The sequence below is a fragment of the Lagopus muta genome, chromosome 5 (genome assembly GCF_023343835.1).
Source record: "Lagopus muta isolate bLagMut1 chromosome 5, bLagMut1 primary, whole genome shotgun sequence".
NCBI classification, from domain to species: Eukaryota; Metazoa; Chordata; class Aves; order Galliformes; family Phasianidae; genus Lagopus; species Lagopus muta.
Genome location: NC_064437.1, coordinates 22,944,148 through 22,966,631, shown reverse-complemented (window position 1 = coordinate 22,966,631; position 22,484 = coordinate 22,944,148). Strand labels below are relative to the sequence as shown.

The 22,484-nt window shown below is 56.9% G+C and overlaps 2 protein-coding genes across 6 annotated transcripts in view; both read left to right on the top strand.

Moving 5' to 3' along the window:
- The window catches only part of MTA1 (metastasis associated 1), a 70,422-nt gene extending 64,693 nt beyond the window's left edge, over window positions 1-5,729 (top strand). For 3 of the 4 annotated variants that reach the window (XM_048944911.1, XM_048944910.1, XM_048944909.1), the window contains 2 exons: window positions 398-549; window positions 4,095-5,729. In XM_048944911.1, the coding sequence (XP_048800868.1) occupies window positions 398-549; window positions 4,095-4,233 (291 nt within the window). In that variant the 3' untranslated portion in view covers window positions 4,234-5,729. The remainder of the gene's footprint in view (window positions 1-397; window positions 550-4,094) is intronic. The other variant, XM_048944912.1, reaches the window with a different exon arrangement.
- A 1,569-nt stretch (window positions 5,730-7,298) lies between these two features.
- Window positions 7,299-20,662, top strand: LOC125693255 (cysteine-rich protein 2). Of its 2 annotated transcripts, none has more exons than XM_048944936.1 (8): window positions 7,299-7,558; window positions 17,461-17,555; window positions 18,716-18,773; window positions 19,149-19,289; window positions 19,376-19,444; window positions 19,639-19,733; window positions 19,880-19,937; window positions 20,017-20,662. In XM_048944936.1, the coding sequence occupies exons 1-8, from the start codon at window positions 7,474-7,476 to the stop codon at window positions 20,082-20,084; spliced, it is 669 nt and encodes a 222-aa protein (XP_048800893.1). In that variant the 5' UTR covers window positions 7,299-7,473; the 3' UTR covers window positions 20,085-20,662. The 2 variants fall into 2 exon arrangements, with proteins under 2 accessions (XP_048800893.1, XP_048800892.1); XM_048944935.1 differs by lacking the exon at window positions 7,299-7,558 and adding an exon at window positions 11,717-11,857.
- Window positions 20,663-22,484: the final 1,822 nt, after the last annotated feature.

The following is a 22,484-nucleotide window of genomic DNA, read 5'->3' as shown; positions in this document are numbered from 1 at the left end:
TGCTGTGTAACTAGACTTCCTTCCCTGGAATCAATGGAGTTGCCCTAGGTTTATGGTAGCAGCTGAAACCTAAGTCACGTGCTCAGTCTTTCAAACTCGATGTCATCTTTCAGACACAAACAACAGTTTATTGGTGATGGCTTCCATTTGCAATTTGTTCTGTCGCTGAAGTATTGCTGCCCTGTTGTATAATGGAGGTGCCTAACTTCTACTGCTTGTGGACAATTGCTTCTGTGTGAATTCTGCATTCAGTCATGGGCAAGAAGGGTACATGTTTCCCAGAACCTCTGAACAACTAATATGCAAACTTTTAATTCTCTTCTCCTTTGAGCGCTTATCACGTGCTGTTGCAGGCTTGTTGCAGCCCATAACTGTACTTTTTTATGTATCACGTCAGGGACCAAGCCGAAACTTGCTGCTCAATGGGAAATCATACCCAACAAAAGTCCGATTAATTCGTGGTGGATCCATGCCTCCAGTGAAAAGGAGGAGGATGAACTGGATTGATGCACCAGATGATGTTTTCTACATGGCCACTGAAGAAACCAGGTGAGAAGCTTGGGCTTTTAGGAGGGTTCAAGGGATGTCTTCTGGTGTCTGTTCCACGTGGAGATTACTGCCGCAGACTGCATACAGGCACTGCTGCTGGTGCTTAGACTGATAGAGGCTTAGCTGGATATGTCTTATGTCTTAGTGCCTCGTCCTGTGCTTACATTCAAGAAAAAAACAGATTCTTATTCCTGAGCAATTCCTTTAAGATATGAGCAGTAAGGTGAAGAAGACAAGAGAGACATTCACCTGGTTTAGACCTATAAATGCCTGTGGAGATCCTATCCCAATGTATCAGAAACAGAATAGGGCCTTCTGGTGCGTTGGTAATGCTGAGGAGCTGCACTGCATTCACTGCTCTGCCTTGCTATAAAAGCTTTTATGTTTACATACACTGAAAACTGCTGAATTATGCACAGCGTTATCCACTCTTGGAGCACAAATCTCCCCTGGTGCAGATTCTTGGCCGCAATAATTTGTTGATGTTGCATTGCCCTGTATGCCTTCTTGCACGCTGAAATCTGTCGTATTGCTTCCCAGAACATTATTTGTGCCCCCCAGGAGGCAGGAACAGCAGCTTTCTGCCCAGCACCTAGCAGAGACAGGCGTGACAACTATGGAGTGCCTGTGTCCTTACAAGTAACCAAGGAGGACGTGAGCTTTGGGTGCTTGTTCTCTGTGGTACTACTAAATAAGATGCTGTTTTTGAGCATTCTTTTATTAATCATGAAGTGCGTGGCTGGTTCAGAGTTGTGATGTCCTCAACCTCCTCCTTATCCTGCAAAGCATTTCAGGAGTCAAGTGACTGTTCTGTTTCTAGCAGTGGGCTTTGTACATGAGCTGAGGTGGTGATGTTCCAGTTACCATCCACCTGTGCATTTCACCCCAGTTCATGTCATTAGCCTCTCTTTTCTTCTTTTCCTTCTCTTTCTGTGAGGTGCTGTGAAAGTAAACAGTGGGATCTGCTGTATAATAGAAAGCAAAGTGAGATAATTCATTAATTTTTAAGGGAAGCATGTCTTTATTCCTGTCATCTTGCTCTGATGAAGAGGTGCTGGGATCCCTTTACAGATCTCCAGCTCTGACACATCCACGTGCCATGGCAAATGCAAGGCTTTCAATCTCTAACTCAATCCTCACGTGCTCGAGGCATATTTCATGATCCTCCGATTGCAAAAAAACTGCTTACCACGTTTATCATCCTGGCCACAAGCAGTACTACAGATCTGTGGTAGAAATGTCTCAATATAACCACAGAGCCCTGCTCTTTGATCTGTACAGAACGGAGAGAATATGTATCAGCTGTGGGCTTGGATGTGAGCACTGCTTACAGACCAAGGCAGGAAGGACCAGCCTCACTGCAAGCAGCACATCTCAAACGTGGCAATCAGAGCACAGCAATAGGCATCAGTTCAGTAAGATGGTATCTCTTCAAAAGAAAATAAGAACAGGCTTCTTTGTCCAGCAGCTTTGCTGCCTGATGAATGTGAAAAGAGACGTTTGGCAGCCTGCTGAAAAGCAGGGAAGCTTTGAGCCATGTAGCATTGTGAGAGGCACGGGTTTTCTGTTGGGCATTTCACCTCTAACTTTTCCCTGAGCCATCTGCTGCATTCCAGTGTCAGGAATGTAAGGCTTGTTTGTGAACTCCGGAACAAGCTGAGCTTTGTGTAGGCTCCGTAGCAATCAATCTAACAGCGCTATCTGCATATCGTCCTCCAGCTGAGGGCCAGGCTGTGTTTTCGGTCACGGAAGGCAGGTTTTCCTGAAGTTTTATCCCCCTCTGTCCCCTTTGTGTGGTACTGTTGAGGACGGTGCTACAAGACTGGATAGCTGCGAGGGAGCAGCTTGAGAAGTTGGTAGATTGAAAGTATTAAGTTCTTGAATTCAAGCGTCGGAGCACAGAGCTCAGCCTTTATAATTTATGTGAGTGAGGCACAGCGTGAGCTGATCAGAATGTGGAGCTGCGGAGAGATTCTTTCTGATGGCAGCACGTCTGACAGAGCACAGACACTGTGAGAAGCTCTGCTGGCTGAAAAGTAGATGGACTTCAGCAAAATGAGTCTTGGAATAACCCTCCCCTTGAGGTTCCCCTGCTCCTACATGCTTTCCCCCCTAGTTCTCTTCCCTCCCCACCCCATACCCTTTCAGCTTCAGAAGAAACTGGAGAAATGGGGGCCTGTAGTGAAGATGTCTATACATGTGACTGGGACCGAATTTTCGACAGGCACACAGGTCAACTAATCAGAAATGTAGCAGTTACCCTCTGGGGGGCAGCTGGTCCGGCTGTGGGTTGTGAAGCCATGTGGCTGCCCTTCCTCTCAGGCAGTGTCAGATCTCTCTGACACTGAAAAAGCTAAAAAGCCTTTAAGGAAGGAGTCTACAGGACAGGCATCCTTATCAACCCCTCCTTGTGGTCCCAGTTCCTGAGTTGAAGGCTGTGCATAATGGTGCTGCTGGACTACTCCTGTGAATATTTATCACCTTCCTTTCTCATCTCTATATGCTTCTGACCACCACAACATCCTCTGGAATTGATTTCCTCACGTTAATTATACAGTGTACTTCTTTGATTTTGCAGATTTCTCTAAGGCACTTCCTCCAACTCTAAGCCTGGTATCAACAGAAGGAAGCAACTAGTCATTCTGTATTGTTTCTTTCCACCTTATTTTGCTAATTTTAAGCCTTTGTTGTATCTTTGTCTGTATTTTACTTTCTCTTCTAATGGAAATCTGCTTCCTGCCTCCAATAAGACTTGTTGCTGGCCTTGTAACGTGTAGAGAAAAACTCTTAACAAGTGCAGAACTTGAATGTTGTTCATTTCTAGATTGGGTGCATGCAGAGCAGGGGAAATAAGGAGGGGAAGACGCCTTGGTAGCATTCCCACTGGGGAGAGTGAGAAAATAATTATTAAAAAAGAAAAACAAGGCTGCAGGATTGGTTCCCTCGTTAGTGGCAGCCCTGGAGCTGCCCTGTGGGATCTCAGCCTAGTGACACAGCTCCGTGGGGATGGAGAGTTGCTGGCTGGTTCTGGCTGTGTCTGTGGGGAGAGGCAGCTGTGTGCACCTGCTGGGAAACAGGGAATGGCAGCAGTGGATTAGATTAGCAGGCAGGGAAGTGACCCGAGCTGCCGTAGATTTGTTTGCTGCTTGTCTTTGTGCATTCCCACAGAGCTGCCTGCAGCACATCATGTGGATGTGCTTGCATGCATCAAAGTAAATGAGCGATGAGGTTGTCGGAACTATTTTGCTTGATGCATTTATGGCAGCAGACCCCGGTCCTGTGAAACTGGGCCAGGGTGTCTTCTGCTCTGCAGGGAGAGGCTTCTGGAACGCTGGATGCAGTTGGCCTCTTCATTGATGGGTTTATAAATGGGAAAACAAAAGTTCCCCGGGGAAAGCATTGCCAAAATAAACAGCATCAGTCCATCCCGCTAGGGAGCAGCCTCTGCGTGTGCAGGCCTGGCTTTGCTTGGGGAAACAGAGAGGCCTGCAACGCCTAAGCCTTCGGTGTCTGTAATGCATTCCTTTCTTCCTTACTGTCTGCAGGAAAATCCGCAAGCTGCTTTCCTCCTCCGAAGCCAAGCGAGCCGCCAGACGCCCTTACAAGCCCATTATCCTGCGGCCAATGCAGGCAGTGCAGCTCCGCCAGCCCATGAATGATGAACCCATAATCATTGAGGATTAACACGCGCTCAGCAGCTCTCCGGATGGCGGCCGATCTGCCTGAAAGAATCTCTCCTCCGATGTATACTTGAGTTTCTATGGCTACAGCATTGAACTAACTGTTGAAGAGAGGGAACTTCTGAGGAACTGTTTTGCATCTTTTAAACCCTTAAAAGGAACTCAGCCTTGCTCTGAGCCTCCGACCACAGACTGCTCTCTCTTTCGCGCGCTCTCTCCTTCTCTCTTCTTTCTTTTTCTCGTTATTTTTGGTAGCCTCTTTTCTCCTTTGCTTCTACCCCTTTTGTAGACAGGGGGAGGGAAAGTAAGTTTAACTTATTAAGAGAATGTGGACTAGTACTTTTTAGCTTTGTTTCCTCTTCTGATGTACGGAGAGCTAGAACCCTTATTTTGTGACTGAGCTCTCGTTGCAAAGCTGTTTTTACGAGGCTGTGTTGTAAGTTTGTTTTTTTTTTTAATTTTGTGGACGGTGCCATTTTTTATTTCATTTATATTATTTCTTTTGTAGATAAATTTCCAACCTCTATCAGATATTTGCAAGTAGGAGCTGGGAGCCAGCCCCAGGTTCAGCCTGTTTTCTTTGGTCCTGTCCCTTACGTTTTTTGGATAATTTTTCACGGCCAGTTGTGCTCCTGAACAAGACAGAAACAACTCAGGCTGAGAAAGGAGTGAGCTGAGAACTGAAGACCCTTGCAGAGCATTACACTAACGGTGTGTGCAATGGAGGCCAGGCTGCCGGAGTCAGGTGCCCTTGCTCTATCAATCCCTGGGAGATGTGGCTCGTAGCACTTCTCTCTGCAACCAGCAGTTTGCGCGCTGCCTTCTCTGACATCTGGAGCCCTACGTGCTGTTGTGCCACCGACACCCAGCAGTAGGCCCAGCAGTGTAATGAATTGCTTTGCTCTGGCTCCAAGAGTCAAGTACACCAATGCCCAGGGACATTTTGCTTAGAATTCTGAACCTGTTTGTGCATCCGTGGTTTTGGATACGCTTCTCCCAGGACAAAACCTGGTTTCTCTTAAATTGCGTTACTGTTTGTTTCCCATCTTGAAGAGAATTTAAATTACAGCCGGGTTTTAATTTGAACACGTTGTGTCTGAAGTTCAGTGTTTTTTTTCCCCGTTGACATTTCTTGTGTTTGAGGTTTCTTGCATCTCTTGAACTTCTTATGTATTTGCAAGTCTGTATGATTTCTTTTTCATATGTCTTCTCATTGCAGCGCATCTGCTGAATGCCCTGCTCTGTTTTGAAAGGATGTAAACTATCATTTGCAACTTGTGCTGATCTGTACATGTACCTGCCTCCAGCAGACACAGCATGTAATAACCCCCCAAGTCATTCCATATGTGTCAGCGGTGAGATGAGCCAAAGTTGTATTTGGGTTGTCACAGTCCAACCGTGATTCTGTGCGACTCTGCCGGCCCGCCGGGTGAGGCAGAAAGGAATCCCCACAAAATGAAAACGATTCAGTTAACTTTACTTAATAAACCTGGAAAGTGAGCTTTTGTGAAACAGCTGCTTTTTGTCTCCTCTGGCACAGCCCCTGGGACCCTCGGTGTTGTGGTCCTCTTTACATCCACGCTCCTCTTTACGTCCGAGAGCTGTGTTGTGCTTCCAAGTGTTCGCACAGCAGTGATGCTGTACAGGGCAGCAGTCATTCACAGCTTGCTTCCCCTAATGTGCAGTTAAAATATTTCTGGTGCTTCAAAATCCGACTCCCTCCCTCCTCCTCTTGGATGCCACAGCTCTAAATGAGCCCTTTGTGTGCGTGGGCTGCTTCGTGGCACGGCTCTGACATGTGGCAGAGTGAAATCCCAGGGGCTGAGCAACAAAACGTGCTCATGTTCGAGTGCTTCGTATCTGCATTCATTCCTTAGCAGGATCAGCAAAGTGCTTCCGACATTCCTCTGCTTGGGAGGTGTGAGGCTGATGTGACGGTGAGTAGGTGCGTGCTGGGCACATGTGAGCTTGTCCTGCATTTGGGGGTCATGTTTTCCTGCCTGGAATGGAAGGCAGGAGGGGGCAGCTGAAGGATGGGCAATGTGAAGGGCACTGAGCTCGGTGGCCAGAAAGCCTTCAGGTTGTGCCAAAGTGCTTTGGCAATTTTACTGTACTTTCATTGGTCAGTGGGATTAACTTCTGTGCCTAAGAAAGATTGCTGACAGCAGGAAGAACACTCGGTGGTGGTTTTTTTTCTCAGTAAAGGAGCTGTCTCAGGCACATCACACATGAAATCAGAAAGGTCACATTGAGCATCACTGTCCAGATCAGCCCCAGCCCACACGGTGCTGTGTGTGATACAGCTGTGGGTGCACATCAGCTGCCACGGCAGGAACAGAGATGTGAGGGAAGCTGCTCAGAGCCAGAACGACCACTTGGGGGTGCCAGCTCTGCACTTTGAAACGACTTAAAAGCTTTCTTGGAGTGACTCCAGGGGTGACTTTGGAAATGGGTGCAGGCAAGCAGAGAATATCCTGACCTGCCGTGGCTTTGAAAGATCCCCTGTGTGTCCTTTAACATGGATGCCAGTTTTCAACAGGTTGGAGGAGACTTTGCTCCCTGTGCCTTCCTGTCTGACATCTGTACCAACGTGAGAAGAGGGTTTGGAAAATACCTTTAGCAATGGTAGGAAGATACCAGGTCTCAGGAAATGCAAGGGCAGCAGCAGGCCCCAGTGCTGACGTACTTGGTCATACTTGATGACACTTGGTTGTACTTCATGGCACTGAGAGCTGCCCCTCTCTCAGGACATCTGTTGTCTCCCTGATCAGCCTCTTATGTTGAAAATGGTATTCTCATTCACTTGCTGATACACTGCTGATGCTTCTAATCTTATTTTTCCTTTTTTTTTTTTCCTGCTCTAGGGCTGGTAAGTGGGTACATACAGATGATTCGTTCCCAGCCCTTGCTTCCAGCTCCTTATGAGGCCTTAAGCTGGAAGCAGACAATATGTTCTGAAGGAGGGGAGCCTCCAGCAGGGCCAGGTGTATTTGCTCCACACTGCAGAGCCAGGAGGGAGGGCACTTTGCTTTTCCCTCTGGATTTTGGCATTGGCTGTGCTTTTGCTGCTGTCCCGTGTGAGCAGAACACTCTCCTTAACAGTGCTGTTGAAACGGTGTGGAAACAAAAAGTATGACCAAAACTAATGGTTCTGAAACTCGCATTCCTGCTGTGGGAGGCGGACTGTAACTGGGACACTACTGTGGCGTTGTAAAGCAAAATACACGCTGAAATTCCCTTTGAAATGGAAATTTGGAGCCCGTGCCAGCTCTGCTCCAGGCTCTGGATCCTCCGAGCAAGCATTACACAAGCCAGACCTTGGGAAGCCGGTGAGCTGCGTGCAGCTGGTGGGGTTGTGTGGGATGGAGCTGTGAGCGGTCAAGGTGGGTCAGCACCCAGCACTGCGGGTGTGCAGAGCAGTGGGGGTTGCAGCCCTGTGGGGTCACGGGAAGGCTGGCAGTGAACGCTGCACTGAGTTTTGGTTGCGGTGGAGAAGGAGGAGGGGTCGGGAACCATTACACAAACAGGGTTTGTGTAAAACACAAACGTGTTTTCTGCTTTTTCTGTGCTGTCAGAGGGCATGGGCTTAATAACCATGCTGTAGTTCAAAGGAGCGTTGGCAGCGTGTTAGATTGGAAATGAGGGAATGCTGCAAGCAGGCAAGCTGTGACATGACAGCCTCGCTAGCTGCCTCCTTACTGCTCCGATTGTTTTTGTTTTCTTCTTCAAATGTGCTTTTTAGCAAATCCTTCTCCTACGAGAGCCTGGGAGAGACAATAGTGATGGGATCGGCCGCGATCCACACCTCTGGGGCATGGACGCGTCATGAGCACGTGTGGTCCTTGCAGCGCATCCCAGCTTCCCTCTGCCTTCGGTCTGCTTCCCAAGAGCTGAAAGGAGCGAGCAGCGCTGCACGGGGAGGCTGAGGCACCCAGAGCCCCTTCCCAGCAGGACGCCCTGTCCCCGCTGTGTGCCGAGGGCGGCCGGCCAGCGCTCCTCTGGACAAATATTTGGCATTTTTGTGTGCCTGTGTATGGGGGCCGTGGAGCCGGGTTTGTGGTGCCCAGAAATGTTTTTTGTCAGCCAATTCCAGACGGCCTCTGTTGAAATGTGCCATTCAGCTCTGGCAGCAGGCAGAGCTTCAAGGACGGCTCCTCAGTGCCTGGGCCCAGTGCGATCCCTGCCAGCGCCTCGTCCCAACTCTTCAGCTCGGGACAAAGGCAGGACAGGCTGAACTGCAGCACTGGGCTCAGTGATTTGGTTTGTGCTGGGGCTGTGAACCCAGTGCTCTCTGCAGGCTGACAGCTCTGCAGGAGCCTCTCAGCTCCTCAGTGGAGCTGTATCCCGGTCCCTTCCTCACAGCCAGCCCTGCCAAGGGCTGAGCTCTGCTGCCAAACACATCCATGCTTGGCCACTTGGGAACCTCTGCTGGATGTGAGCGGTGTGTCAATGGGCTGCTTGTTCCCCTGGCCCTTCAGCAGGGCGCTTGGGAAATGCCTTGCAGCCAAACAGCCTGGGCCCGGCGAGTGCTGGCAGCTCAGAGCCGAGGGGATGTTTGTGCTGAGGGAAGCAGCTTGCTGTGATTCTTGGGAGCGTTCGCCATTATTGCAAGCATTTGTACAGCTGTTTAATTGTCCCCCCACAGCACAGAGTTGGCGAGGACAGAGGCAGCAGTGAGGGTGGCTGCAGCCCATGGGAAGGGGACACGGGGACATCCATCGCCGTTGCAAGGACAAACGGGTTGGCTGCAGCCCCGCTTATCACACCCATGAGGTGCTATCTGCTGTGATAGCAGGGGCCAAGGATGCCTTTTAAAGGAGAGAAGCAATGAGTGGGTGGCTGGGGTGAGGCAGTGACGTGCTGCCCTGCTGCTGGCATGTGCTGCCTGATGAGAGCCAGCACCCGCTGGCCCTGTGCCCCTTGGACCCCTAACCCGAAGAGAGCCCGGGGTCTGCATGGGGCTCATCCAGCATGGGCACTTTGGTGGGCACAGATCCCTGTGTCACTGCAGGCAGGCCCTAGCACAAGAGAGAGAGAGGTCACGCACTGCTGACTGTCCTTTGTGCGAACCCAACATGCAGTAGTTGTTTTTTTTTTTCTTCCCCATAACCTTTTACCTTTTTTTTTTTTTTAATGAATATTTTTCCCTCCAGTCTCCTGTCCTGTAACCCATCCAGTTATTCTACACGCCAGAAAATGTGAGACAAATACGAGCAGAAGGCACAGGGGGGAGGGGAGGCCTTCCAGCCCTGGCCCAGCGCTCTCTGAAGCCACGTTTTTGTGGTATTTGCATCTGAAGGAGGAAGAAAGAGCCGGGGGTAGTCGGAGCAGGGGGAGAGGGGTGAGCCAAAGGCAAGGCAGCTGGGGGGAAGTTATCCGTATTTATTCCTTGCTTTCCCTTAATATCCCTGCAAAGCTCTCTGCTTGACCTGCCCCAGCGCCAAGTCCTGCTCAGCTCTACTCCTCCCTCCAGCATCCAGTGCGGGTGAGCCCTGCCCCGCAGCCAGCTGCAATCTTGCAGCCAGGGGATGCCTTAGGAATGACCCTTAGGTTGCTTCAGTCCCAGTGCTGGCTGGAATGGCCACTGCTGCCATCCCAGTGCACACACCGTTCTGTGCTCTCAGTTCTGTGTATGGGCACCCTGGGTAGCAGCATCCCTGAGCTTGGGCTGCAGGAAGGCAGCTGCAGCTCCCGTTGCCATGGAAACCAGGCACAGCTGGAACCAAGGGATGGAGCCCACGGATTGGTGATGTGGAAGGCATTACTCGCTGAAGGTGCCACCCGGGTCACCCGTCCCACTGTCCCCAGGCCTCAGGACAGCCCCACGCTCGGTGTGGGAGCACAGAACCTAAGCTGGGGCAGATTAAGAGAGCACAAGCCAAAGCCACTTTGCTCCTGAGCAAGCATATCCGCTTGGGATTTAGCGCATTTGCAGGCAGGGATTCGCACCTTTAGGTGATTGCCTTAATTCCCCCCAGCCCGGGTGTGTGAGCAGCCTCACAGTGTGGAAGAGCCCTCGGTGCTGGCCGTGCCTGTGGCTGCTGTGGCACGCAGTCAGGTGGGTGCAGCAGCCCTCCTGCTCCTGCCGCTGGGGCCACTGAGGCTGATGCTGCCGAGTGTAATGGAGGGATGTGGGCAGCAGATGGGCACAGGCTGTGACCAGCCCTTCCAGGATCACAGAGTCTCATGGGAACTGGAGGGGCTTTGGGGTAACGTGTGGGACGCTTCATCTCCTTTGGGACCAGAGCGGTCCTGTGCTGTGGAGAGACCAGAGATCCGCTGATCCCTGTGTGGCCATATTGGCTGCATAGCAGAGCTGCACAGCTTAGCCACAGCTCCCGTGCCGCTGCCACCTGCCCCACTGGGGACCCGCTGGTGACAAAGCCAGCCGTTGTTGTGACAGCAGCTGGGTGCAGAGTGACGGGGCAGCCTGGCCCCCAGCAGCCATCCGGCCCTGTGGGTACAGCCGCCGCAGACACCCGCTGTCACCGTCCCCGCACCGCGCGGCGCCGAGGTTCGGTCCCCGCACCCGAGGGCCGGCGGCTGCGCGCCAGCTGACAGCGGAGAAAGGAGGAATTATGTGACAATGGCTGAGGAGCGGGGCCAGGCTGCGGGCTGATGAATAATGCAATGGCTTGGGTTTCACCGCCAGCAGATTTCCTGTTTACCGACGCTCGGCCGGAGACGCGCGACCCTGTAATGCTGCGGCGGAGGTCTCGGCCCCACAAGGGCACAGGGGGTCCTCTGAATCCCCCGTGCCGTGCACCTGCTGCACAGCTGGCACCCATCAGCGCTGCACGGCCCTGCACATCTCTCTATGCCGGGAGGGATTTCTGACATGTCTGTTTCCATGGCAACCGAGCAAAATGGCGCAGGGATGCGCGGGGGGGGCACGGGCCCGTGGACCACGCAGGGCAACGGGCAGCGCTGCTTCGCTACGCAGGCTGGGGGTAAGACGTGCCGTCCTCCCACACCCCGCCGCCCCCATCGCATTATCTGTGCCCTCGTCCCCCGCCAAGGTCTCCGTATCAGACCCGTCGTCCTGGTTGCTCAGCTGGGATTCTCGGTTATCCCATCCGGAAAAAATGCGCCTAAGAATGCCCAGAACCCCTGCCCTGCTGCCTGGCCCGGCCGGAGCGGGGCCATGGGGCGGCCGGTGGTGCCGGGGCAGGGCGAGCTGGGGCAGCAGGCTGAGGGCTGATCGCCGGACGGGGATCAGCAGCAGGGGCAGATTAACACAGGGCTGTGAGCGGGCAGGGGGGGCTGCTGGGCGCTGCCCGAGCTGTGCGGCGTTGTCAGTGCCCACGAGTAGGGGCGACCGGAGCGGCACCCGCAGCCCCATCCCCGCTCCCTGCCCCACCGCGGCCGCTCCGAGTGTCTCCAGGAGGGACCCACAGCTCTGGGGACGCACCTGCTGTGGGGCCGAGCCGGGCCGGACCGGGCAGACGCGCGGCGGGCAGCCCCGCCCCGGCACCCCCCCCCACCACGGGTAATGGGCGGGGGCCGGGCGGAGCGGGGAGCACAGCACGGCACAGCACGGCACGGCACGGCACTGCTCCGCTCCGCTCCACTCCGCTCTCCCGCCATGGCATCCAAGTGCCCCAAGTGCGACAAGACCGTGTATTTCGGTGAGCGCGTCCCCGGGTCCCCTCTCCACCCCCAGCGCGTCCCCGCAGCGCAGCGCATCCCCCTGCCCTACCCTGCCCGCCCCGGTGCCGTACAACGGGTGGGGGCCGCGTCCCGCTGTCCGGAGGGGGGATCCGTCTCACAAACCGTGAGAAGGGGGGGCTCGGTGGGGAGGAGCAGAGGGGCAGGTGCGAGCGCACCCGAAACGTTCCCGTAACGCAGAGCCAGGTGTGCGCTTCGCCTCCCGGCGGGCGGCGGTTCGGGTTTCTGCGGTGCTTTGTCAGAGGGTTCGGTACTGGCTCCGCCCGGGTGGGCGCTCAGTCCCGGGCCCGGGGTCATCTGGATGGAGGGTCCCCTCGTGTCCCCCCCCACCGGTTCTCGGTGCGCTCGTTGGGAGCAGAAGGCCTGGAGGTGCCCGCGCGGTGAAGGCATCGGGAGCTTTCATTCCTTCCCGGCCATCTCCAAGTAAACACAGAAATAGGAATTTGCTCTCTTCCTCCTTTAAATAAACCTATTTGTGGGGGGGGCGGTGGGAACGGCTTGGCCTCAGACATTTCTCCCCGTGTGAACTTCTTCCTTTTTAAGCAGAGAATAGCCTGCTGGCCGGCTGCTGGGCACGGCCCGGGATCAAACTGTCCCGGGGAGGGGGGCGGGCAGGGGGTGCAGCCCCAGCCCCCGTGGCTGCGGGGAGCTCGGGAGGCCCTGAGCGCACAAGGCTGTATGGGGCACATGCCACCGTCCTGCTTCCAGCATTGTGCCGGGGGCGGCGGGCAGCCCCTGCCGGTGCCCTGCTGGTTCTGCTCTCCTGTCTCCTGCAGGGACACGGGGACCTGCGGGAGGGAGGGGGCAGCGGCACCACCCTATGATGGAGCGTGGGGAACTGGAGCAGGAGCCGGCCGGAAACTTCTCCTCTCCCGTTGCTGGAAGAGGCTGCGGCGCGCGCTCCTGACGTCCTCGGTTTCCCCTCTGGGAACCGCCCAGGCTCCCATGGAATAAACCCAGCTTGGTTTATTTAATGCACAGAAGGCAAGTGAGCGCTCTGTGTGAGGCCAGGAGCTGCTTCCCAGGCAGCCAGCAGCACAGAGCCGGGCACGGAGCAGGGTTACGTGCTGGCAGGGCTTGGCATGCCGGGGCATCCCTCAGCCCCAGCATGCGGGTGGTGATCCCCAGCACCCTGCTTGCCAGTGCTGGTACCCACAGGCAGGAGCTGGTGGGGCTGTGGGTCATGCATGGGAAATGCCCCCATGTCCCATTCCTGGCCCCGCGGCCAACCGAAGCCAACAGCAGCGGGTACCGATGGAAAACTCATTTCCAGCCCAGCCCGCCTGTTGCTCCACGCTCCTTGGAAAAATCCAGAGACTCCTCCCTGTACTCAGAAGGATGTGGGCGTTTCCTGAGCTGCAGAATGAGCTTTTTTTTCTTTAAAAAGCGCAGGGAAATATAAAAATAGTCTTCTGGCTCTTTTGTCAGACGGTTTTGGAAGCGCAGTTTCCAGGCGGAGCGGGGCACGCCGCCACCTCCCCTCCATCGGGGCAGCAGCAGCACGGTGCTGGCAGGTGGCTGTGGTTGAGGCAGGGAGTGTCTGAGGGATGGGGCTGCCGGGAGCCACGGTGCCATGGGATCTGCTGTGCCACAGTGTGGGGTTCCGTGAGCCACAGCTGAGCCTTTCTGCCTCCAGGCCCCTTTTCCCAGGGGTTGGCAGGATGGTTTGGGAAGTTTCCTGTTTTCCTGTACTGCGCTTCCCGAGCACGGAGCAGCCCAAAGCCCTGCGGATGCTACGAGCACGTGGGCACGGCGCTGGGCTGAACCCGCCTCGCTCACAGGGGCTCCAACCATGGTGTTGAGGCTTGTGGAGGCTGAGCCCGTGCAAGCAGGGCTGCCCTGCAGGAATCCAACCGCAGAGGCCGCCCTGCGATCAATTAATCAGTAACTGCTGCCCTCGGGTTGGAGCAGCTCACCTCAGTGAGTGCCCAGTGCGGGTGCAGGGCTCCATCCCCAGGGCAGTGCTGACAAAGGGCCACTCTGAGCATGTCACCTTCTCTCCTTATGCAACCACTGCCCCGTGTCCCCGGGCAGCCTCTCAATGAGCGTGTGTGGGCTCTGCAAAATGTTAACAGAGGGCACTCGGATCCTTGTGGGGCACACCGTGGGGGAAGGATGTGTCCGTGGGAGGCTGCTGACTGCTGTGAGTTGTGGGATGTTGTGTTTGGGAGGGCAGGTATCAGCCCCTGCCCCTCGCTCTGTGCGTGGTCAATGCATACAGTACTGTGGCTCCCAGGAGGCCCCGCAGTGCTGTGCATGCTGCCCTGACCCCTGGGAATGGAGGCTGGGTGTGAGGTCCTCATGCTCTGTCCTTCTTTGCTGTCCCTACTGGGGCCTATGGATGGAGAGAGGTGACGGGGCCAAGGAGGGGGATGGAAAGGGCAGGAAAGGTGGAGCAGGAACGCCCCAGTGAGAGGTACTGGAAAATCTGCCTCCGTAGCATTACGGTAAAATCCAGCAGCCAGGGCGTGTGCTGCGATAGGGCTGTGGTGGCACCGCTGCCAGGGGCAGGAGGTGAGGGCTGGGAGTGGGTCCTGGTGCTCAGGGCTCGCTGTGGGGCAGCCCTGGTGCTGCAGCACACAGACAGGTGCCAAGCATCTCTGCCACAGTGGGGATGGCAGCACCTGGCTTTGCCTGTGCAGAGCAGAGCTGGGGAACACTGGTGCGGGCTTGGCTGCTCGAGCACCACTTGGAACCCCCTGCTGATGCGGGCTGGGGAATGCTTTCATACCCCTGGAGCTGCCCGTCAGAGATTTGTATCAGCTTAGAGGAACACGGTGCTCCCGGCCAGGGAGAGGCTGTGTGCCTGCCCTGCTCCGTGTGCTGGGTCAGGGAGGGCTGCCGAGCTCACCCCGTTCACTCTGATTTCCATGTGCTGTTTTGTGGCAGCACGGGGCCTGGAGCAGCAGGAAGGAGAGAGGGAGGCTGGCAGAGAGCAGCCAGACGAGAAGGGAGCAGTAAGAGCATTCCTGGGAGCTCCACTGAGGTTGTCCGGGGATGCCTGCTTCTTTATCCCGAGCGAGCCGGGAAGCGTGCCCACGGGAGCGCTGCGGGACCTCTCCCAGCACAGCCGTCCCCGTGCGGCACGTCCGGCGCGCACGTGGCTTGATGAAGTGCAGCAGCCCCATGGAAAACGGAGAGGGAATTTGCTCGAGGCTGCGCTGCACCAGTGCGCGCGGCTGGAGGAGCGGCGGTGCTGTCAGGGGCCGCGGGAACAGCGGGGCGAGGAGGAGGGCTCCCGTCCCACGAAGACGCGCTCGACTCCTCTCGCCTACGCCGGCGGCCCCGCCCGGGCACGGCGCCTGGCTGCGGGCTCGGCGGGCGGGGCGGCCCCGCTACTATCGTGGCTGCGGTGCGGGGTGTGCCCCGGGGAAGCGGGCTGCAAATTCCCGCTGGGGAAGGAGGGAGAGAAGGGAAAGGGAAGATGGGAGCGAAGGCCGCGGACTCGCTCCGGGGAGGAGGCGGCGGCCCTGACCCCGCAGCCCGCCCGGGTGGCGGTGGGGGGGTTCCCTCCTTAGCGGGGTGCGGTCGGAGCCCTCACCGCTAGAGCTGATGCAACCTCGGAGCGGCCGCGGCCCGGTGACGGCAACCCGGTGCCTGCTGCCCGCGGTGATTGATGGCAGCGCCGGCACAAACGGCCGCCGCCCTGGGAAGGGGCCGGGCGGGCTGCGGGCGGCTTCCTTTGCTCGCGGCGAACAATGCGGCCCGACGGCCGACCGGCGGAGCGCGCTCCGAGCGCCTGGCCCCGTTCCCTGTCCCCTTTGTTTGCGTGTGCCCGGCTCCGTGCTCCCAGCCGAGGGCGAGGGACAGATCCAGGGTGTCCCCAGAAGCGGGACGGCACCCAGAGGCCACCTCGTCCCTCCTCCCCGTCCCCTACCGGGGCCGCAGGCTCTAGGAAGCGGCGGGGTCTTACAGCTGCCCGAGATGTCGCGGGGGCGAATCTCGTCTGGCGGGGGCTGTGGCAGCTGCAATAACCAGCAATAGCTGCAAAACATCCGCCGGGAGCTTCCTCCCGCTGCTCCCTGCGGGGCGGGGGCGGCCGGAGGTGACGCAGCCCCAGGCCCGGCTGTGCAGCCGCCGGGATGCAGCCGAGCGGCCCCTCGGCCCCGAGCCTCTGGCTCAGTTTTCAGCCGCTCACGCTCCATTTCCCTCCCTGGGGAAGCTGCCCTGTTCCCAGGTCGGTCTGGCAGCCTGGTCTTGCACACTGAGCCGCACATCACCGGCGCATTTTTCTGCCACCAGGCGCGGCGCAGCCCCACATCCCAGCTGCGGTCACGCAGGGATACCTTGGGCTCGTGTTGCAGAGCATCCAGAAAGCCCCGGGCTGGAACGTCCCTTTGTGTGCACACTCGTGACCCACGTATGGCCCAAGCAGAGTTGCAGTGAATTTCCCTTGCTGGGAGAAGCTGCTGACCCAGCTGGGGACTGCTGTTGTGCAAAGGGCTCCTGCTCTGCAGAGCTGTCTCGCTGAGCCGTGCTCCCAGCTGACACTGAACCCTGGGTCTGTGCTTCCCTGTGGGTACACCAGTTCCATCCTCCTACATCTCTGTAGCTCACAGCCACCTGCTTCCCACCAGGGCTGATGCGTTGGGTGGTGATGGGGTTGTTGGCATATCTCAGCACTGTGGCGTATCCTGAGTACAGCCATTTGCCATGGGAAGAGGACAGCTCTCAGAGCTCGACCTGCCCTTGTGTAGCTCCCGGCCTCCACTCTGACCCAACACAGTCCAGTGACATTTGCTGAAGTCCTTCTGAGGGGAAAGGGGCTGGGAAACATTCCTCTGCGAAAGGTTGTTCTTGTGCAGCAGGGCTGAGCTTTTATTTGCTCATTAAATATTTTATTTGGCCCTTATGATTTAGTTGTATGGTGGGTTTCATGGGATGGTGCCGTTTTCCAGCTGTGCCTGCTGTGTGCACCCCTGGAGCTGGGGACCCCCCAGCTGGAAGGGAATCACTGGGCACTGTTGTCCCAGTGCCTACAAGACCCAGTAAGAAGCAGGGACGGCAGCACCGTGTGGATGGGAACGTAAGTGAAGCCCTGGGGCTGTGCAGAGGGGACAGCCAGAGGAGGTGCATTTGTGGAACCGGTCTCTGAGCGCTCACCTTCCGGGAACTGGAGCCTTTGAAGCCATTTCTGGTGCCTGCAGCGTGTTGCCCCGCAGGCTCGTGGTGTGCACTGTGCCCACGCACTTGTCTGTGCCCCATGCCTGCTCCCAGCCCCTCAAACTCAGATGGTTATTCTCCAGGGCTGAACCCAGCCTTGGTGACACCGGAGGCTGGCTGTGTCCTGGTTTGAGCCAGAGGCACGGCAGCTGAGGCATGAAAATGAGCAGGAGCTGTCGGACCGGGTGGGCATGGCAACTCTAAATATTTGAATGGAAGCAGGGCTGTGTGGGGCAATGCAGGGAGTAAAAATAGACAAGGGGAGTAGGAGCACGGTGCTGGAGCAGCCCTAGGAACATCGTGTGGAACAGAGCAGCTGATAGGGGAATAGGGGTGTGGGCACCGCGATAACACAGCCCACGTTGGCACAGGGCACTCATTCATTCTTATTTCTCCACAGCTGAGAAGGTCTCCTCCCTGGGCAAGGATTGGCACAAGTTCTGCTTGAAGTGTGAGCGCTGCAACAAGACCCTGACCCCAGGAGGGCACGCTGAGGTGAAGGCCAATGGGCAGCAGAATGGGGTTGTGGGAGCATGGGATCTGGGGGCTGAGCCCAGCTGGGCATGAGCAGGGTGACAGCCCCATCCTTGAGGAACTGCATGCATTCCCCATACAGCTCCTAATGGAGCAAAGGAAGCCCCAAATCCATCCAAAATGTAAATATTTGGAGAAGCTGAAGAAGCGAGGGCTGTGCCGACGTGCTGTCTGATGCCCCAGGGATGGGGACGTGGCAGGATGCAGTTTGGGGCCGGTACCCCATGCTGCACCCAGTGAGCCCTGCAGCTGTACTGCAGGGAGTGCGATGGAGCTGACAGCAGGTGCTCAGCAGGTGCTCAGCCCCACAGCAACTGCACGTCCCCTGCACCTGAGGCAGTGCACGGCCTCTCGTGCCAGCATGTCACCAGCTCCTTAGCAGGGCACAGCTGAGGGGTGGCTGGCAGCAGCTGGGGCAGCTGGGCAGTGAGGCTGAGTTAAGCCTGGAGAATTCTCTCCCTCTCCATATAAGGCCAAATTCTGCTGGGGTGACGGCAGCCAAGGCCTGGCTGATTGTGTCCTGTGAACATCGGGGCCGAGGATGCGGAGGCACAAGCGCTCTTTCTTTTCTCTTGGACTCGATTCCCGGCACCTTTGTGGGAAGCTGCTGCTGGAGCCGGGGCTGCAGCAGTGTTATCTCGGGGCCCCCTCCCGTGGGTGGCTGCTGGGCCGTGGGACAGAAGTGCTGCAGCACTTATCGCCTGCTCTGTGCCTTCCTGCCATAATCGCCCCTGGCCGATAGCAGGGCTGATAGCAGCGGGGCTCTGATCTGCGGCCAAGGCAAGGGGTATGGTGACAAGGGTGGAGGCAAAGCAGAGCAGAAGGCCCCTCCTCGCCTGGCTGGGGATGTGCTGGGATGCAGCTGGGAGGGAGGTGCTGCCTTACCTGGGGTGCTGGGTGCCCAGCATGGGTGCAGCATGACCAGAGTGGTCACCAGGCACACTTGAGACACAGCCACTGTGCTCTCATAGAATCATTAATGTTGGAAAAGACCTCTAAGATCATCAAATCTGACCAACAGCCCATTATGGCCACTAAACTGTCTCTGAATGTGGATAGGGATGGTGGTGACCATGATGAGCACACTTGCTGCCAGCAACCTAACTGCCCTCTCTCCCCAGCATGACGGGAAGCCCTTCTGCCACAAGCCCTGCTATGCAACGCTCTTTGGCCCCAAAGGTAAGTCTGGGCCCTGCCTGTACCCTGTTTCTCTCATCCCCACCAGGAGCTGGGTTGCCATGAGTTGAGCCGGTCCCAAACCCACAGCTGCTGTGTGCAGAGGGGTAGCGGAACTTTTGGAGGGAGAGTTAGTCCCAGCAGCTGTCTCTTTCTTTCTTTCTTTCTTTTTTATTTATTTATCTATAAAGAAGCAAATTCCCATTTGAACAGAAGGTGGAGTTGCTCCCCTGTCCCAGACACATAAAGCCTGGGTGGGGAGGAAGCTGGGGCTGAAGGACAGTGGAGGCCCTGCAGAGATAGGAGCATGGGGGAGCTGAGATGGGGCTGGGAGGGGATGGAGACCCCTGGGCTGCTGCAGCCTTTGCCTCACTGCAGGGGTGAACATTGGTGGTGCCGGGTCGTACATCTATGAGAAGCCGCAGATTGAGGGGCAGAGTGCACCGGGGCCCATTGAGCACCCAGCCAGGGTGGAGGAGAGGAAGGTGAATGCTGCTCCGCCCAAGGGACCCAGCAAAGGTGAGTTGGGGGGGGGGGGGGGGGCACGGGGCACCCGGCTGGGGGCTGGATGAGGCGCCCCACACTCATATCTCTTTGTCTTACAGCTTCCAGCGTCACCACCTTCACCGGGGAGCCCAACATGTGCCCGCGCTGCGGCAAGAGGGTCTACTTTGGTAAGGCCATGGTGGGTGCTGGGCACCGTGCTCCGTGGTGGCACTTGGTGGCGCTGGGTGTGTGCCCAGTGGTGGCACTCGGTGGCAGGACCCCTGAGGCACGCAGGTGGCGGGGGCTCCATGGGGTTTTATTCAAAGAGGCGATGTCCCCACGTGTCGGTGACTTGGGGGGGGCCCTCTTGTCCCCGTTACAGCCGAGAAGGTGACCTCGCTGGGGAAGGACTGGCACCGGCCCTGCCTACGCTGCGAGCGCTGCAGCAAGACGCTGACCCCCGGGGGCCACGCCGAGGTAAGAGCGGCCGCCCCCGGCCCCGCACCGCGGTGCTACGCCGTGCCGGGCTGTGCCACCGCGAGAGGGCAGCGCGGCTCCGCGCAGCGCCCTGCACAGCCCCGCTGTGCCACACGGTGACACGTCTGTCTCTCCTCCCCTCTCAGCACGACGGGCAGCCTTACTGCCACAAGCCCTGCTACGGGATCCTCTTCGGGCCCAAGGGTGAGTGCTGGGGATACGGGGGGCGGGGGGACGCCCGTCCTACTCCCATCACCACCGCTGTGCACGTCCCTCCTTGCAGGCGTCAACACCGGAGCCGTGGGCAGCTACATCTACGACAAAGACCCTGAGGCGAAGAACCAGCCCTAGGCAGGCGGCCCCCTCACCTCCCGCACCTACAAGTACCGGAGCAGCCCTCGGCCACGGAGCTGTGCTCTCTGCTGTCTTTATAGAACCTCCGGGTTCTACGCCATAGTCCCTAATATAAGCTTCAGTGTTTAAAGGCAAAGGTAGAAGGTGTCTCTGCTCGTCCCCTGTGCGCTCTGCCCTCCCCAGGACGGGTTGGCTGGGATGGTCACTGCTGTCCCAGTGTTCCACACATCCCGCACCTTCAGGGGATGCTGTGACACCAGTGACACGTGGTCCCCCAGCGGCTCAGCTCCCGCATCCCCACCCTCGCATCCCCGCCCCCCCCAACTCACTCCAATGTGAGGTCCAGCTGCTCCCCATGCCCGGGGAGGGGGCGGGGGCAGGGGGCAGAGCGCATTGGGTCCCGAGCCCGAGGTTTCCCGTCGCGGTGTTTATTTATGAGCTGTTGTCATTGTGCTCCCGGCTGTGGGGACACCCCTCGCCCCTCCCATGTGCGCACGCTGCTTGCGCTGCCCACCCACCCGGCCGTGCGCTCCCCGGACTTTTGTTATTTGCTGATAATAAAGGTTTTGAGAGAGGTTTTGTGTGCTGGGCTCCGGGGACGGGCAGGGAACCTTCTGTCCCCGTCTTTTCCTTGTGGGACGCACGGGCAGCCCCAAGTTGTGAAGCACGGAGAAGCAGTGGATGCTGTTGGCTCAGCGCGGCAGTCGCAGCCCTTTCCCAGCACGGTGCAGCAGTCCCTGCTCCCGGGAAGCGGATGTGTATGTTTGTGTTTGCTGGCGTTCCTATGGAGACCTGACCCCGCCGAGCTCCTTCCCCGACCCACAGCAGAGGGCCCGGCCCCACGGGCAGCAGCATTGTGCTGTGCTGCAGCGCTGCCGGGATGAGGGTCCCTGTTACCCCCTGGACCCCGCAGCCCAGCAGGGTGAAAATGACAGTGCTCATGGCTGCTATCACACCTGCAAGCTGGTACCAAGCTCTGCTGCTCTCCTTGAAACCCTTATTCATTAACGAGTTTAATGAGCCCACCTTTTTGTCAGGGCTGGGGGATCTGAGGGATCTGAACATGGCACAGCACAGCATGGTGCAAACCGCTGCCAGGCTCAAACGTGGCATTTATTTTGCTTTGGGTGGGGTTGGTTCTTCTTTTCCTTCTTTTTTTTTTTTTTTTATTTACATTTTTTTTTCTCCCCATGAGAGTTTTGCTGGGGAAAAACTAAAGACTGCCAGACTTCAGCTCTGCTCCAGTGGGTGCTGGGAAGGCTGCTGCAGGCAGGCAGCATCTTGTCTCTGTGCAGCCCTGCAGTCTGGGGTCATGGTGAGGGGCAGTGGGCACTGCAGGTGGTACCAGGGTAGGTTCTGGAGTCCTGCACAGCCTAGCCCATGCCCAAGGGCTCAGGGCAGTGCTGGTGCAGCAGAGCAGTGCTTTGAGTGGGAAGGCAACTCAGCCTTTGATCCTCGCTGTGTTTTTGTACTTATTTTTGGGAGACCTATGTGAGCTGAAAATGCCCCCTTCCTGCCAAAAGGGGCCTGGAAAACATCTTTCCCCAAGGGGACATCAAGAATTTTATTATTTCTTTCAGCTAGGGCTTGCTGGTGGGATGAGAAAGTTGGTGAGAGCTGTGGTTACAAACATGTTTTCTAGGACTGGGGGGAAACAGAGCCCAGAGCAGATACAGGTTGCCTGCAGGAGAGGGGTGAAAAGGTCACAGTTGGAAGGGGAACCCAAAATGTGGGGAGGTGCCTGGAGCCTGCATGCAGCTGGTGCTGTGTGGCTGGGCAGAAAGGCAGGACAGATTTAAAGCATTTGCTGGGAACTTGAAAACAGGAAGGCATCCCCAAAAGGGATGAAGTGCGGGAAGATGTGATTTAAGAGGGGTATTAAGAGCGGCCCAGTGAGCACAGCTTGCTTCCATGGGGCCAGGAACAAGCTCTGGTGCTCCCCAAAGGTAATGCTGCAGCTCTGGCTGGCTGGGCTCGGCTTTCAGTCATCCCTGGGTGAGTCAAAGAGAAGGGTTAAATCCTGGATAGAGTGCAAGAGAGAGGGCAGGGATGGAGGCAGGATGGTGTGCGTCTGTGCAGTGGAGGATTAGGGCTGTAAATCCATCACCGATGGGCTCCCAACAGTGTGAGCACTCAGGGAGCAACCCTGGGGACTTCTGGGGTGTCTGGGGACTGGATGTGGGGTGGATCTGGGAATAGGATGATAGGATGAAGTTGTGCATGCTGCTGATGGGGCTGGATGGGTGTGTGACCCATGGCTGCATTCCTTCTCTTGCCCTGTCCTGGGATCTCCCTGAGTTGCTCCTGCCCTGTTTTCAGTAAGGAGGAGCTAAGCAGCTCCATCTAAAACAAGGATACAGCCTCACAGCATGTGGCCATCCCTCTCCCTCCCTGTGC